The following is a 13,750-nucleotide window of genomic DNA, read 5'->3' on the forward strand; positions in this document are numbered from 1 at the left end:
CTGAAAATGTACTAACACCTAGCACTAGCTTGCAGTTTTATATCTCTTCTCTGTTTTTACAAAAAAAAAACCCTTAACTTGACCAGTCTGACATATGATCTTGTGCATTTTTCGTGCACCTTGCCACAGTTTCAAAGTCTGTTTAGTGCTGAGTTAACTTTCCTCGTGACATAAACCAACAGAAGGCCTTCATGTCTCCCTCTCGAGTATCAGTAGAAACAGAGCGCAGCTGTTCAGACGCTGAGGTGTTCCCCTGAGAGAACGGCTCCATGCTCTCAAGTTTATTTGTTAATTAATGAAACCGAGCCAGCTGCAGTGGTGGAAACCCCTCAAGGTTCCCCTCAGGCTCCACCTCAACTGACGCTGGTGCAAAGGGAAGCAGTATGTACAAAACTGGATCATATGTATGTCAAAAATGTCTTTACACAGAGGAAACATTTCTTATAAATTATATTTTAGGGTGTATAAAACAAGGTAAAAATGGGAGTTACAGTCTTTGTGCACATACATGTACAGCAGTTTCATGCATAAAATTTGGCAATTTCATCAAATGAAAAAAAGGTGCTGGCGTACATAGTGTCAGTATATCCATGCTTACACTCATCACCATGAAAGTGTATAAAATCCATAGTCTGTCTAAAACAACTCCAGCTTTGTTGACCATAGTTCATCCTTCATTATGTCTTATTTCCTTTCTCAAATGCTGATTAATAGCATTTGTATTTTGTCCAAGATTAAATATCTTTCACAGTTTGAGTTTGGGATATAACTTCAAATGGAATTAGGTCCATTAAAAGAGTAGAAAATGCTGAATTTTAATGCACAAGGTGGATCAACTAGAACAACTATACTGCTTAAAAAGCACTGGTAATGCTGAGTCTGAAGTCGAGCAGGAAAGAGAACAAACATTAAAACATACAGATGGAAAAAAAGGCTTCAGCTAGAATGACATTAAACCATCAAATCCTGTGGTGACAAGCATGCAGTCAGTCATTTCCTCTACTTATAAATCACATTTCACAGTTCAGGAGCTGAAGTCAATCCCAGCACACCGCGGGTGGAAGAGACAACAGTCCATCACAAGGTTTATTTACTATCACACATCATCACATTCACCCTGTGGGTATTTTAGTTTAAGTACTTAAATGTGTCCAGAAATGAAGATGTGACATACAACAGATATGTTGTGCTTTTAAATGACCAACAATTGATCTTTAAGCCCTGTGAAAGAACGCAACCCACACTGTTACTCATTAAAAAAGTTTAAAAAAAAAAAAGGAAATACTCAGGTACGGACAAATTTTACACCCATGTATCCACTTGTTTGGGTTGGTGAGGTGAAAAAAAGGAAAGGAAATAACACCACATTTAGACACAATAATCTTTTAAGTTAATAAAAACATATTATATTAAAAAATAATCATTTCAGTTCACAAAAGGTCGTCCAATGACCTTCACAGTGATGGCAATAGTTCCTGAAAACCTGGGAGTCTGATTGTCCAGAGGGAGTTTTAGTCTCTTACATGAACACATGTCCACACCGGTTAACCCATCGCTCATGTTTGATGTTGATGTTCCTTCAGTGGGTGCACAGTGAAAAAAGAAAAAAAAAAAAAAAAAAGCTGCGCAGTCATTAGGGAGCATATCCACGTGTGGTGTGAGCAGCAGGTCATCGTTAGTGTCCTGTATCCAGGTCCCTCATGTATTCCTGAAGAGCCTGTAGCCTGGCATCTATCTCCGACAGCTCAGCACCCGTATCCATGGAGCTCTCTGGGGTTTGAGATGTAAAATGATATTAAGATGCTGGATTCTTTTTTTTCTTTAAAAGAAGTAGAATTATTCAAATCATTAAAACCCAGTAAACATAATAAAGACTTATGATGGGTTACCTTTATCCTTCATTCTGCGTGTTGGAGTGCTGCATAATGGCTTCCTGCTCAAAAGGCCTCCTCTGGACTATATAACAGATAAATCACACATTACATATACATATAAGAGACCAACAATCATCAGTGAACCAGAGTTACATTAATAACATGTCACTCACCACACTGGGACCATTGAAAGTCTGTTTTCTTCCTCTGTAAACACAGAAAACATGTTAAAATAAGCTGCTAAAACAAAACTTCAAACAACAGACACAATCCCACACGCAGAACTTCACCTGAACAGAGTTTTGGCCATTTCGTCCATATCCACTAACGAGCTTTCGGATGAGTTCCTGCTGCCTCTCCGCTCCAGAGATAAACTCCTGCCTCTGCTGCCAGATCGGGTCATGTGAGGATAGGCCTCTCTGGAACGTGAGCGCCCTCTCTCAGGGACAATGGGTGACGTCAGCATGTCCCTCCGCACTTTCCTCTGTCTGACACATGACACAAGGTTGAACTATTGTTCCAAACAACTACAACATCAAATAAGGACGTGCTATCGAAGATGTCAGAGGAAATATAAAAGGAAACCAACTTTTTGAGCTCTGCTTCCTTCAGCCTGCGCTGTCTGTCCTGGATGTAGGCGGTCGGGTCAAAGCGTGTTGCCCGTGACCCTGCGAGATAGTAGGTGGCATTATTGAGGTCTAAACAGATTATCACTCAGTTTAGTCAATGTGGTTGATAACTGATGATTTCATTCGGATCTACAAAAGCATCTTTTTGGGTTTGTGATGACTAAAGAGGAAAAATCATCAAAATCATCAAATACTTCATTACATATCAACATCATCATGACCAGAGCCGGTACCAGTGGGAGAAGGTGACGCCCTCGGTATTCGAGCGCGAGGTCCCGAGGAGTCCGCTCTTCTTCCTCTCTCCTCTGACCTTTGTTCCATCCGTTCTCTGGATCCTGAGCGAGCCCTGACGGTCCCGTACCCGGACCTCCTCTCGCGCGAGAGAGAGCGATAGATTTCCCCGTCAACTCGAGAGCTGGTGTGACCGGAAACAGGCGTCACTCTGCTGCAGACACACAAAGAGGGTACGTGCTAAGTGAGTAAATAAGATTTCAGATTTCAAATGTTTGGTCCACAATGGAAGTGAATGATTGAAAGAGTGAAGAGAATAGGGATATAGTACACGCTTAGATTGTCTAACCCTCTCCGTAGTATCGCCAGTTCGTTGGTGAGACTCTTGACACGGACACGGAGAGCGCACTCTGATGACCTCAACTCCTCCAACTAGCCAGGACAGAGGGAGAAAAAAAAAGAAAAGAAAAAGTTAAAACCACTAGAATAACAAATAAAATCAATTGGACATTTATTTCAACGGACTACTACACAGCAGAAGGTGTCCACCTGCTCCAATAGGATTCGTTGCTCCTGGCATCTCTTGCTCGCTGAGCGTTGGCTTTTGGCCCTCTCCTTGACAAGCTGCTCCTCCAGCGTCCTCACCACATCTCTGCCCCGCCAGTCCTCTCGTGCAGGCGTGGAACCACTTCCGCTGACCTGCAGTCGCTCCAGAACCTTGGCGATTGCCTCTTTCTCCTCTTTCACCAGAGCCAGCCTTTAAGAAAGTAGAGACATCTAAAGAAAAGAAAAAAAAGGTCCCACATCCTTTCATATTGATCATGGTGATTCAAATGCAACCTACTCTGCTCGTAGCCGGTGTATTTCTAGTTCTGCAGATTTATTAACTCCATGAGAGGTGAGAGCGCTGAGCTCAGCCCTCAGGGCTCTGATTTCCTTCTGCAGGACAGCCGGGTCAGGCTTACCCACATAGGGCAGGGGCAGGGGGTAGTGTATCCTGCAAATACAAAATAGTAAGAAAATTGAGAGATATTACCACTGACACAATCAAAATACAGAGAAAAAAAGATCTAAATCATGTTTTACAAGTGACTATGTGAACTTTGCCAAAGAGACCAACCTGTCAAACTCCACGGTGTAGATGAGGATTAGATATCTTTTGGCAGTGAGAGCAGACGACTGCTGATGGCCGCGAGGACGACTAACCACTCCGGCCTTTCTGTTACGAAGCAGCTCCAGGTCGGCATAGGTCAGGAGGTCAAGCGTAACAGAATCACTCGTCTGCAGAAAAAGCTAAAGTTAACTTTGCATCATCGGAGATCAAATAGATTTCATGGCCATCAACATAGGAAAAAAAAAAAAACTTGTAAAAGATTGTTAATGTTTTTATGACGGTGGCCTAATTATAGTTTTTACTTTTTCATGTTGGCTTGACACTTATGTATGTACAGCAACAAAAAATGTTAATCATTTAAATACACAAAATTAGTAAAGATTTTGTGTTTTTCCTCAGAGGAAAAAGTCTCTCAGTAAGCATCATATTACAATATTAAGAGAACATGAAGCAGTTTTTTGTCTCATTGTCTTTGCACAAATTTAACTGCTGAAGTGTTTTTATAGTTTGTGTCATTCATGGTTCAGCCAATGAACATGTTCCTGACAGACAGTACTGCGTGTCCTGTGTTTGTATGTACATGCCAGTCCAGTTGAGACTAAGATTACTAATGTACCAAAATTTCCAATAGTCTCTTTCACTTTCCTCCAGCCCCTCTCCTTTTGACCCTCTGTTCCTGTGTGTGAATGGAAAGGAGAAAGGCAATAAGACAGCTCAGGATGACTGTGGATTTTTCGCTCAAGTGGAAACGTTGAACTCGAATGAACGAGTCTCTGCCTCAGCTCACACAGCCTGGAGCGACTCCATGTCTGCTCGCATCTTTCTAGTGGCTTTGTATGCACTTTAGCTACCTCTATTTTTTTTGCATTATGTGAGTTCACCTTCAGACATACCTTTCTAACAGCTGATTCCAACATGCTACAGAAAATTGGAAACTGCTTGAAGTTGCCAGTTTTGCGGGTGAGATCTTCAATGTCTGGAAAAAAAAAAAAAAAAAAAGAATTAAAGAGCATAAGTGGGACTATTTGTGTCTGTGATGACATTTAATCTATGATAAATTGATGCTACTTACATGCTGGATCGAATTCCCCCCTCCACTGATCCGCTGTCATAGAGTCGCAGACTTCCACTATCAGCAAACCCTTCTCCACCTCTATCTTCACCGCAAACTCCACTCCACGAAACACAATATCCTCCGTCACCTCAGAGCGCTCCTCCATCGCTCTGGCTCTGTGGAGGGGAAATAAATTATTTCTATGAATTAAAGGCAACTATTTAAAAAAAAACATAGCTGGGTATGTTAGTGGATGATTTTACAACCTTCTGTATGTCATACAACATGCTATAAGCTTATGTATGAGCTGCATACATCTGATGACAGCAACGAACAACAAGCTCTAAAGCCTGATCATAACATCATAATTTTCAGCATCCTGCCAAGTCTGCTAAAGATTTCACACGTCCACCAGTGGGTTCAACATTAAACTAGGTACTGCATGTCCTGTTTCTAGTCACCAGACTGTTTTTAGAGCTGCAACGATTAGTTGATTAGTTGCCAACTATTAAATTAATTGGCAACTATTTTGATAATTGATTAATTGTTTTGAGTCATTTTTTTAAAGAAACAAAATCTTCTTAAATGTGAATATTTTCTGTTTTTTCTAGTATTCTATTAGGGCTGCAACTAATGATTATTTTCATTATCAATTAATCTGACGATTAAGCGATTAGTTGTTTGGTTTATAAAATGTCATAAAATGGTGAAAAATGTCGATCACTGTTTCTCAAAGCCCAGGGTGACGTCCTCAAATGTCTTCTTTTGTCCTGACCAAGAGTCTTTGGACTTTTTGTTCTTAAAAAAGTGACTCAAAAACAATTGATCAATTACCACGATAGCTTGCAATTAATTCAATATTTGGCAACTAATCGATTAATCAACTAATCATTGCAGCTCTATATTCTATGACAGTAAACTGAATATCTTTGTGTTGTGGACAAAACAAGACATTTGAGGACGTCACCCTGGGCTTTGATAAACCATGACCAGCATGTTTCACCATTTTCTGCCATTTTATGCACCAAACAGCTAATCGATTAATTGAGAAAATAATTAACAATATAATAATAATTAATCGATAATGAAAATAATCATTAGTTGCAGCCCTGAAGATTTTTTGCTCAGTAATATAAAAAATATATAGCATGAGGGGGTGTAGGCACTGAGCTGAAACGGCTAGTCGGTTAATTGACTAGTTTATTTTTGACGCAACAATTATGATCGATTAATTAAATAACTAAAAATGCCAAGGATACGCCGTTTCTAGCTCCTCAAATGTAAATGAATATTTGCTAGTTTTCACTTTTTTTCTGACAGGTCACAATAACGATTAATCAAGAAAATGATCTGCAGATTATTGATTAGGTAAATAATCTTCAGTTGCAGCCCTAGATGGATGTTTTTCATCTTAAATTTCTACATAAATGAGCCTTTTTAACACATTCATATAATTATTGAGTCTTTCTGTCTCATCTTACCTGGCTCACCTTGTTTTCATACAGCCTGTCTTGTCCTAAACACACCGCGGGGGGCGGTAGCGAGTCCATTTCAAAAGGTCTCATCGTTTTTATTGAAAAGTTGGGGTTGATGGGTCATAAATGATCATATGTCGAGGACTCTGCAGAGGTCTTCAGTCATGTTTTACGAGGTAAGTTATGAATTGTGTCTGTTTCGCTGCATTATAATGCGGTTAAGCTTCACTTTCTCCCGTGCAGAGTGAAAGAGAGAGTGTCGTCTTTATCTTTCACTGCACATAAACACACACGGACCTGCTTGTTCAGCTTGTTCACCTTATCTTAGTTAAGTTTGAGGCTCTTGAAGCTGATAAATGCGGATTATTTTCTGCTTCTCCGTGAACACGTCGACTAGCCGGAGTCAATAACATCCCCGCTCCGGTAACGTTAACTCGTCGTTAGCTACGGTTAGCTAGCATGGACGTTACCGTTAGTGAGCAGCTAGTCAACCGAGTTATCTGTTAAGTGAAGCACATAACGTCTCTCAGTGTGCGGATAACCGTCAAAGAAAAAAGATGTTAACGTTACCTTTGGGTGCAGCGATGCTCCTTTAATGGGGTTTAAGTTGTCAACGACAGAGCTGCTCGTTGGGAAAACATTGCGGCGACATAGCTCGGTTAAGTTAAATGAAGCAGCGTCATTGATGCCATACACTCCAGTTCAAAAACAGTTTGTGAAACACCAGCACTGTGGAGAGCGGACACTGGAGCGGTTCAACAACCGGGAACCGTTAAATTCTTCTTCTTCACTTTGCTCTACCTCAGCTGCCTCTTCTTCTGCTTCTATTTGGACGGAGGCTCGATGCCTATCAGGCTTATCGCTGCCCTCCACAGGTAACAAAGAGACACTACCTCCAAACAGACTAACAAACAGACAGTAACAAACAGACAGTAACAAACACCACCTCCAAACAGACAGTAACAGACAGACAGTAACTAACAAACAGTAACGGACACCACCTACAAACAGACAGTAACTAACAGACAGTAACAGACATAAAGTAACTAACAGACAGTAACTAACAGACAGTAACAGACATAAAGTAACTAACAGACAGTAACTAACAGACAGTAACTAACAGACAGTAACAGACATAAAGTAACTAACAGACAGTAACTAACAGACAGTAACAGACATAAAGTAACTAACAGACAGTAACTAACAGAAGGTAACAAACACCACCTCCAAACAGACAGTAACTAACAGACAGTAACAGACATAAAGTAACTAACAGACAGTAACTAACAGACAGTAACAAACAGACAGTAACTAACAGACAGTAACAAACAGACAGTAACTAACAGACAGTAACAAACAGACAGTAACTAACAGACAGTAACAAACAGACAGTAACTAACAGACAGTAACAAACAGACAGTAACTAACAGACAGTAACAAACACCACCTCCAAACAGACAGTAACAGACAGAAAGTAACTAACAAACAGTAACAAACAGACAGTAAGAAACAGACAGTAACCTCCACAGTACAGCAGGGTACAACATATACAGTCTATGGTGTACAAGATAAGGCTGAAAAATACTGTAACAGTGGAAATGGAAGACGTATCCGATACTGAAAGGTCCCCTCCAGACATGTTTTAAGATGTATATAAAATACTCTACTTTGAATAATATTATATGTCTGATATTCATATTATCTTGTTAAAACCCTTGAAATGACTCTTTCTCCCTCATTTAAAATGACAGAATCTATAAATATACAAATATATTCAATATCAGAAGTTTTTAAACTGTTGGACACAAAATGTTTCCTTGTTGACTGAAAAAGTCCATTCTCAGTGTATGTGCACAATATGTTTTTCTTCTTGTTCCTTCAGTTGGATGTTTGAGTTTCACTGTGCAGAATGATGTATATGCAGTTTGACACTAGAAGTCTATTTTCACATTCATCTGCTGAAGGAGGAAAGTTTCTCTGTGCTCATTGAAAATCAGATTTTAAGAGGTGGGCCTACGAACATGATTACATAAAATGTCAAAAATTTTGACAAATTGCCATCACGACCCAGACCCAAAGTTGTGCCCTGTAATTTCCAAATTACAGCCAAAACACCCAAAGTGTCTAAATTATAATAGATAGATACAGTCTTTATTGTACAGATAGCCACACTGCAAACATACTGTTATACATAAACACAAAACAATCATTCCTCCACCTGTATCCCAACACATATACATTTATCTGCACTCCCAAAGGTGATTCTTGATCTATACACTGTGTCCATTTTAGGGTCCTGTATCTACGGCCTGACGGCAGTAGTGTGAAGTGTGGATTGAGGGGGTGATCAGTGTCATTCGCTATTATGAGTGTGAGACGTGTGATGGGTCTGTTGTTTATTTCTGAGAGGTTGGGCGTAGGGGAGTGGATGATTTGGGAGGCAGCATATGTGATCCTGGTTAGTTTGTTTTCTTTGGAGATGGTTAGAACGGTAAAGAAACAGTTTGGAGGGTTGGATTATGCTTCTAAAGCAAAAACAGAAAGTGTTCTGAGTTTGTGGATGACGTTGAGTCTCTGCTGGGATTGTTTATAGAAATCAGTGATGTGTTGATCAAAGTTGTGTTTATTGTCTAAATTGAGTCCAAGATATCGGAGGTTGTTCTACTGTCTTGCTCTGGATGGAGGTGGGGTTCAGTCCGGTGTGGGGTGTGTTTAATGTGTTAATGACTAGTTCTTGTGTTTTGTAAGTTGTCATTGCACCATTGTGTGAAATGACAAATTGTGTGTTGACAGACTGTGTATAATGCTTTAGTGAACAGACAGAACCAAGCAACTCTTCACATTTTTTTGGTATGTCAAAATAAAAATAGAAGATACATTTTCCACCAGTTAATTTACAGTATTGTGTCTGAACAAACTTCCCTGTTGACATTATCAACATCATCGTGCTCAGCCTGTTTTGTTAAGCGGTTAATCGCACATTTACAGAAAACAAGTGCTTCCTGTAAATGATTAATAAATGTTTGAACCTGTTGCGTAAGATCAGAGCCGACCCTGTCCATTGCATGTCTTCACTCAGTCTTGGTGAAAGGCTGTTTCCACGGAGACGTTGTTCACCCGTAAGGAAAAAAAGTTGACCGAGTCTGAAGTCTGAGGTCATCGCTGTCTGTCTGTAGAGAAGCAGAAAAACACAGTGCAGTGTGGAAGTGTGACCTGGAGTGTGTGTGTGCTGAAGAATGACTGTCATCTCATGAGGATTGAGGATTTCGGTCTTCCCATGCAGAACTCCGCATGGAAGAAACACAAAAATTGCGGGACTTCATCTCTTCTTCCTATGACCCCCAAGAATCCCCAGCAGTGGCTGCAAGTGGTCGGACATGCAGGTTTGTTTATCTTCCCTTTTGCTTCCTAGTGAAACATTCTCAAAGTAACTCATGGAATAAGTATGTTTTTTTTGCATCTCCTCTCCTCTGAGTCTCCCTTTCCTTGCTCCTCTTCACAGGGTGCTTTCATGTTGGGGATTATGGCACGCTGCTGAAGAGGTTTTGTGAGGGGGAGCGACAATGCTACCTGAAGCTGATGGAGGACACTCTCAGGCCCTTTGTTCCAGCCTACCACGGTGTTGTGCAGCGGGACGAGCAGGATTACAACATGATGGATAACTTGCTGACCCACTTCAACACACCTGCTATCATGGACTGCAAGATGGGCAGCCGGTAAGTTTGAACAAATGCTAATTGAAGGAGGAGATGTTTAGTGCAACACTTAATCCTTAAAAGGGGCTTTTTTTAAGTTTTTGATAGATCCTGAATAACTTCATCACAAAAAAATAATAATTTAGTGATAAAATCAGCAGAAAAAGAACAGATTATTTCCCAATATTTAACAAATGAGCATCTGTAAAGACAAATTATGTCACTGGGTCTTATGTGAAAGTTTTGTTTTTCTTTGAAGCTTTAGTATAAGCCTTAAATACAATTTATATGTAAGTGACAGACTCCAGTCTCTAGCCGTGTTTCCATTGACCTATTTTTATGCGCATTTTGAAGTATCGCATTAAAAAAGCTTAATGGAAATGCCAAAATTCAAAAAAACTTCCTCAATATCGTAAAAAAGTTTTTACGCTGGCTTGAGGTGGATTTTGGAAATGTCGAAAAAGAGTTTATGCACAAAATGGGTAACGGAAATGCATTTGTCGAATAAATAATGACGTAGTGAACGTTTAACTCATATGACTGATCAGCTGTTTCCGCTCTCTGTGTCTTCCAGCATCTCCAGATAGCATGAAGCATGGCCAATACTAGCTGACATGAAAGAACAGTGACAACTATTTGTTTTGTTTCTGGTTGCCAACCTCTACTTCTTCTACTCTGTTTACTGACATATTATTTAAGGCTATACCGCCATCTACTGCCTAGTTTATTCGCGTTAAACCAGTTGATGGAAACGCACCTAATTCACATTTTCCTTTTTGCGACATTTCAAAAGTTTGCTTAAAATTATCTTGTTAATCTAATGGAAACACGGCTTCTAAGGCAGTGTGTTTATTGACAGCACATACCAGGAGGAGGAGCTGCTGATGGCCCAAGAGCGGCCCCAGCCTCGTAAGGACATGTACGAGAAGATGGTGGCTGTGGACCCAGAGGCCCCAACAGACCAGGAACGAGCCCAGCAGGCAGTGCTGAAAACCAGGTACATGCAGTGGAGGGAGACCCTGAGCTCCACAGCAACTCTGGGTTTCCGTATCGAAGGATTCAGGGTAAGCTCCAAAGTGGAGTCATGGTCATTGAATTCATAGACGCTGTTAGGTTGACAACCTTTGAAAAAATATTTTTTGGTTTTTGCAGCAATAAATGTCTCTTTTCATTGTAATTCCAAAATGTATAAATGTCCTGCGCAGAAAGCTAATGAAGAATGTCACACAAACTTCAAAAGGACCAAAAGCAGAGAGCAAGTGACGGAAGCACTTGACAACTTTGTTGAGTCCAATACACACATTGTGGTAAGTGTGACCTTCAATGACTGATTCATTCGTATATTTGTGTTTGTCTCTTCTCTTGTTAATCTTGTGTCATTCCCTTCAGTGGGGCTATCTGAGACGGCTGAAACAGTTGCGGCAGACGTTGGAGACATCACACTTCTTCAGGACACATGAGGTAGGATGTAGTAGATGTTTTGAAAATGTAAAGGGAAGAAAAGCCCACTGACCTTGTTCATAAAGAGCTATATTGGAAATGTATGGTGGTGTTTTTGAGCCCATTTTTTTGTCTTACATTTGTCCACTGGTGGAACTTTTTCCTAACAGCTGTGTCCCTGCAGGTTGTGGGTAGTTCCTTACTGTTTGTGCACGACTGGAATGGCCAAACAGGCATCTGGATGATTGACTTTGGAAAGACAGTGGCCTTGCCGGCGCCCCTCACCTTGGACCACCGCACTCCCTGGGTGGAGGGCAATCGAGAAGATGGCTACCTGTGGGGTCTGGACAACCTCATTGATATACTGGCCAACATGCTGCCGCTGACCTGAAAAGACCACATGAAAAACATGTGGAAATTTACTCTCAATCCTTCCTTCACCTCTTGCTGCAGATGGATTGGTTTCTGAAATGATTGTGTTGTCAGAATTGAGGAAATGAACTTTAGAGGAAAATATAGTAATGAGGGTGTAAAATGGAAGATGTGGTTGATTACAATAACAAGAAATATTGCAAAAATTAACTGAAAGCTGGCATGAACAGATTTTATCAGTAAATCAGACACACAACTCTGATTAAATGATCATTAGTAATTTATGAGATCCCTTAGCAACCTGAGCCTTTACAGTAAATCCAGTGTGACCACTGCTTAGACCTACACTCAGCTGCGCTCGCTGACACTGAGCCAAACACAGTCTCAGTTTACAGCTTCACCAGGAGACGTCCGACCCTATTGCGTTGAGATGTCCTGCTTGTTATTTCAGGAAACATATGGAACTTGCAATTATAAGCTAAAACTATGGATGCCTCCTCTGGCTTAAGATGATCACTAGTTAAAATGTCACACTGTGTCATTAAAATGGTGCTAAAACTATGATGCCAAAAAGTGAACTGATATTTCATTATTTCATTACTATTTCACCATCAGTATTTGCTAAGGTTTAAATGCATAATTTGCATAGATATGATATTTTGCTGTGTAGGAATGAGATAAGTCGGTATTGTGGCTTATTACACAGTGACACATACATGTTCACATCAGATTGTTAAATAATTTCACCATTCATGCGTCAGTATTAGTGTTCCTTGTAGTCCAACAAAATTAGACTTTTGCATATACTATAGTGATTTATGGGGTTGATGGTTTAATTTTCACATTACGTTTTATATTATTTTCCGGGTTGTCTTTGTACTTTTAACTATGAGGAATGAATGTTTGTGTTTCACCTAAAAGTCCAACTTAAGACCCAAAGGTAGCAACAGTGGGTAAACATGTATTTCAGTACCATGATGAGTAATATTGCAACACAATATTTCTACATTTATCGATTTAATTACTAGTGAGTAGAATTTATGCTTTTATATGCTGTTAACAAAATCTTATGATTAGTTTGTTGTCAATGTCACATTGGCATTTTGATATTTTTTGGACACAAACTGTCCTCATTTATTCTCTCTGTTGCTGACACCTTGACAGAAACTATCTGGTTGAAATGTGTATCTGTCTCAGTATCAGTTATTAATCGCAGTGTTTTTATTCTCTTCTGAGGAATGAAGGTCGATGATATTTAATGTTTCTACTCTGTTTCGGATCACTGAAAACAATCAAGCAGATTGTGATTTCTGCATTTCTGCCTTAATACAAGATCAATCAAAATAATTAACAATTTGCAGACTGACTTTGGATTAAAGTTACCCTTTAGGCTAAATTTAATACCCATAAATAAACCAATAGACAACAAATAAGCAAATAAAAATATTTGTATTTGAGTAAATTACTTAAGGATGAGAATATTTGAAAAAGTACGTTGTTAATTTTGTGCCAATGTCATATTTAGATCCTGGCTTTACTGAATTTTGACATGCAAAGTTGAATCTTTTGTACATGGACATTAACATTTTTGGTTTGTTAAATGAAGCACAAAATTAAGCTCATCGTATAAAATTCTTAATAAAGTAATTATATCTTGTAATGTTTGGTTATTGGTAAACATGCTGTAATTCTGTTGAGAAACAAATTACATCAGTGCTTTCACTAACATTTAAAGTCATTAAATTATCATGTTAAACAGATTGATGTGCAAAACTGTCAGAATCACACACATCAGAATATTAATCAAACTGAAGTTGAACACCTGATTGAGGGCTGACTGGTGAGATGAAGGCAGATGTGCTCTCT

At 39.6% G+C, this 13,750-nt stretch overlaps 2 protein-coding genes across 5 annotated transcripts; one reads left to right on the top strand and one right to left on the bottom strand.

Annotated features, from left to right (window-relative positions):
• Positions 1 to 433: 433 nt before the first annotated feature.
• ccdc61 (coiled-coil domain containing 61) lies at positions 434 to 7,089 on the bottom strand. Of its 2 annotated transcripts, none has more exons than XM_067607727.1 (13): positions 6,948 to 7,089; positions 4,921 to 5,078; positions 4,742 to 4,824; positions 3,855 to 4,015; positions 3,579 to 3,731; positions 3,284 to 3,491; positions 3,084 to 3,166; positions 2,737 to 2,948; positions 2,464 to 2,542; positions 2,165 to 2,362; positions 2,048 to 2,081; positions 1,890 to 1,956; positions 434 to 1,770 (listed from the first exon to the last, which is right to left on the bottom strand). In XM_067607727.1, the coding sequence occupies exons 2-13, from the start codon at positions 5,066 to 5,068 to the stop codon at positions 1,676 to 1,678; spliced, it is 1,521 nt and encodes a 506-aa protein (XP_067463828.1). In that variant the 5' UTR covers positions 5,069 to 5,078; positions 6,948 to 7,089; the 3' UTR covers positions 434 to 1,675. The 2 variants fall into 2 exon arrangements, with proteins under 2 accessions (XP_067463828.1, XP_067463827.1); XM_067607726.1 differs by having other exon boundaries at positions 3,066 to 3,166.
• On the top strand, positions 6,371 to 13,544 carry itpkca (inositol-trisphosphate 3-kinase Ca). Of its 3 annotated transcripts, XM_067607728.1 has the most exons (8): positions 7,119 to 7,252; positions 8,670 to 8,835; positions 9,661 to 9,760; positions 9,880 to 10,093; positions 10,932 to 11,136; positions 11,278 to 11,379; positions 11,462 to 11,533; positions 11,697 to 13,544. In XM_067607728.1, the coding sequence occupies exons 2-8, from the start codon at positions 8,743 to 8,745 to the stop codon at positions 11,901 to 11,903; spliced, it is 993 nt and encodes a 330-aa protein (XP_067463829.1). In that variant the 5' UTR covers positions 7,119 to 7,252; positions 8,670 to 8,742; the 3' UTR covers positions 11,904 to 13,544. The 3 variants fall into 3 exon arrangements, with proteins under 3 accessions (XP_067463830.1, XP_067463829.1, XP_067463831.1); XM_067607729.1 differs by lacking the exons at positions 7,119 to 7,252; positions 8,670 to 8,835 and adding an exon at positions 6,371 to 6,553; XM_067607730.1 differs by lacking the exon at positions 8,670 to 8,835 and having other exon boundaries at positions 7,133 to 7,252.
• The last annotated feature ends 206 nt before the right edge of the window (positions 13,545 to 13,750 follow it).

This window comes from Thunnus thynnus, chromosome 13 (assembly GCF_963924715.1).
Source record: "Thunnus thynnus chromosome 13, fThuThy2.1, whole genome shotgun sequence".
NCBI lineage: Eukaryota > Metazoa > Chordata > Actinopteri > Scombriformes > Scombridae > Thunnus > Thunnus thynnus.

Coding starts and splice junctions, on each gene's coding strand:
- itpkca (XM_067607728.1), top strand. CDS start 8,743: ATGAGTGTGAGACGTGTGATGGGTCTGTTGTTTATTTCTGAGAGGTTG. Junction 11,137..11,277: donor TCCGTATCGAAGGATTCAGG/GTAAGCTCCAAA, acceptor TGTCCTGCGCAG/AAAGCTAATGAAGAATGTCA. Junction 11,534..11,696: donor ACTTCTTCAGGACACATGAG/GTAGGATGTAGT, acceptor GTGTCCCTGCAG/GTTGTGGGTAGTTCCTTACT.
- ccdc61 (XM_067607726.1), bottom strand. CDS start 5,068: ATGGAGGAGCGCTCTGAGGTGACGGAGGATATTGTGTTTCGTGGAGTG. Junction 3,732..3,854: donor TACACCGTGGAGTTTGACAG/GTTGGTCTCTTT, acceptor TTGTATTTGCAG/GATACACTACCCCCTGCCCC. Junction 3,492..3,578: donor ATACACCGGCTACGAGCAGA/GTAGGTTGCATT, acceptor ACTTTCTTAAAG/GCTGGCTCTGGTGAAAGAGG.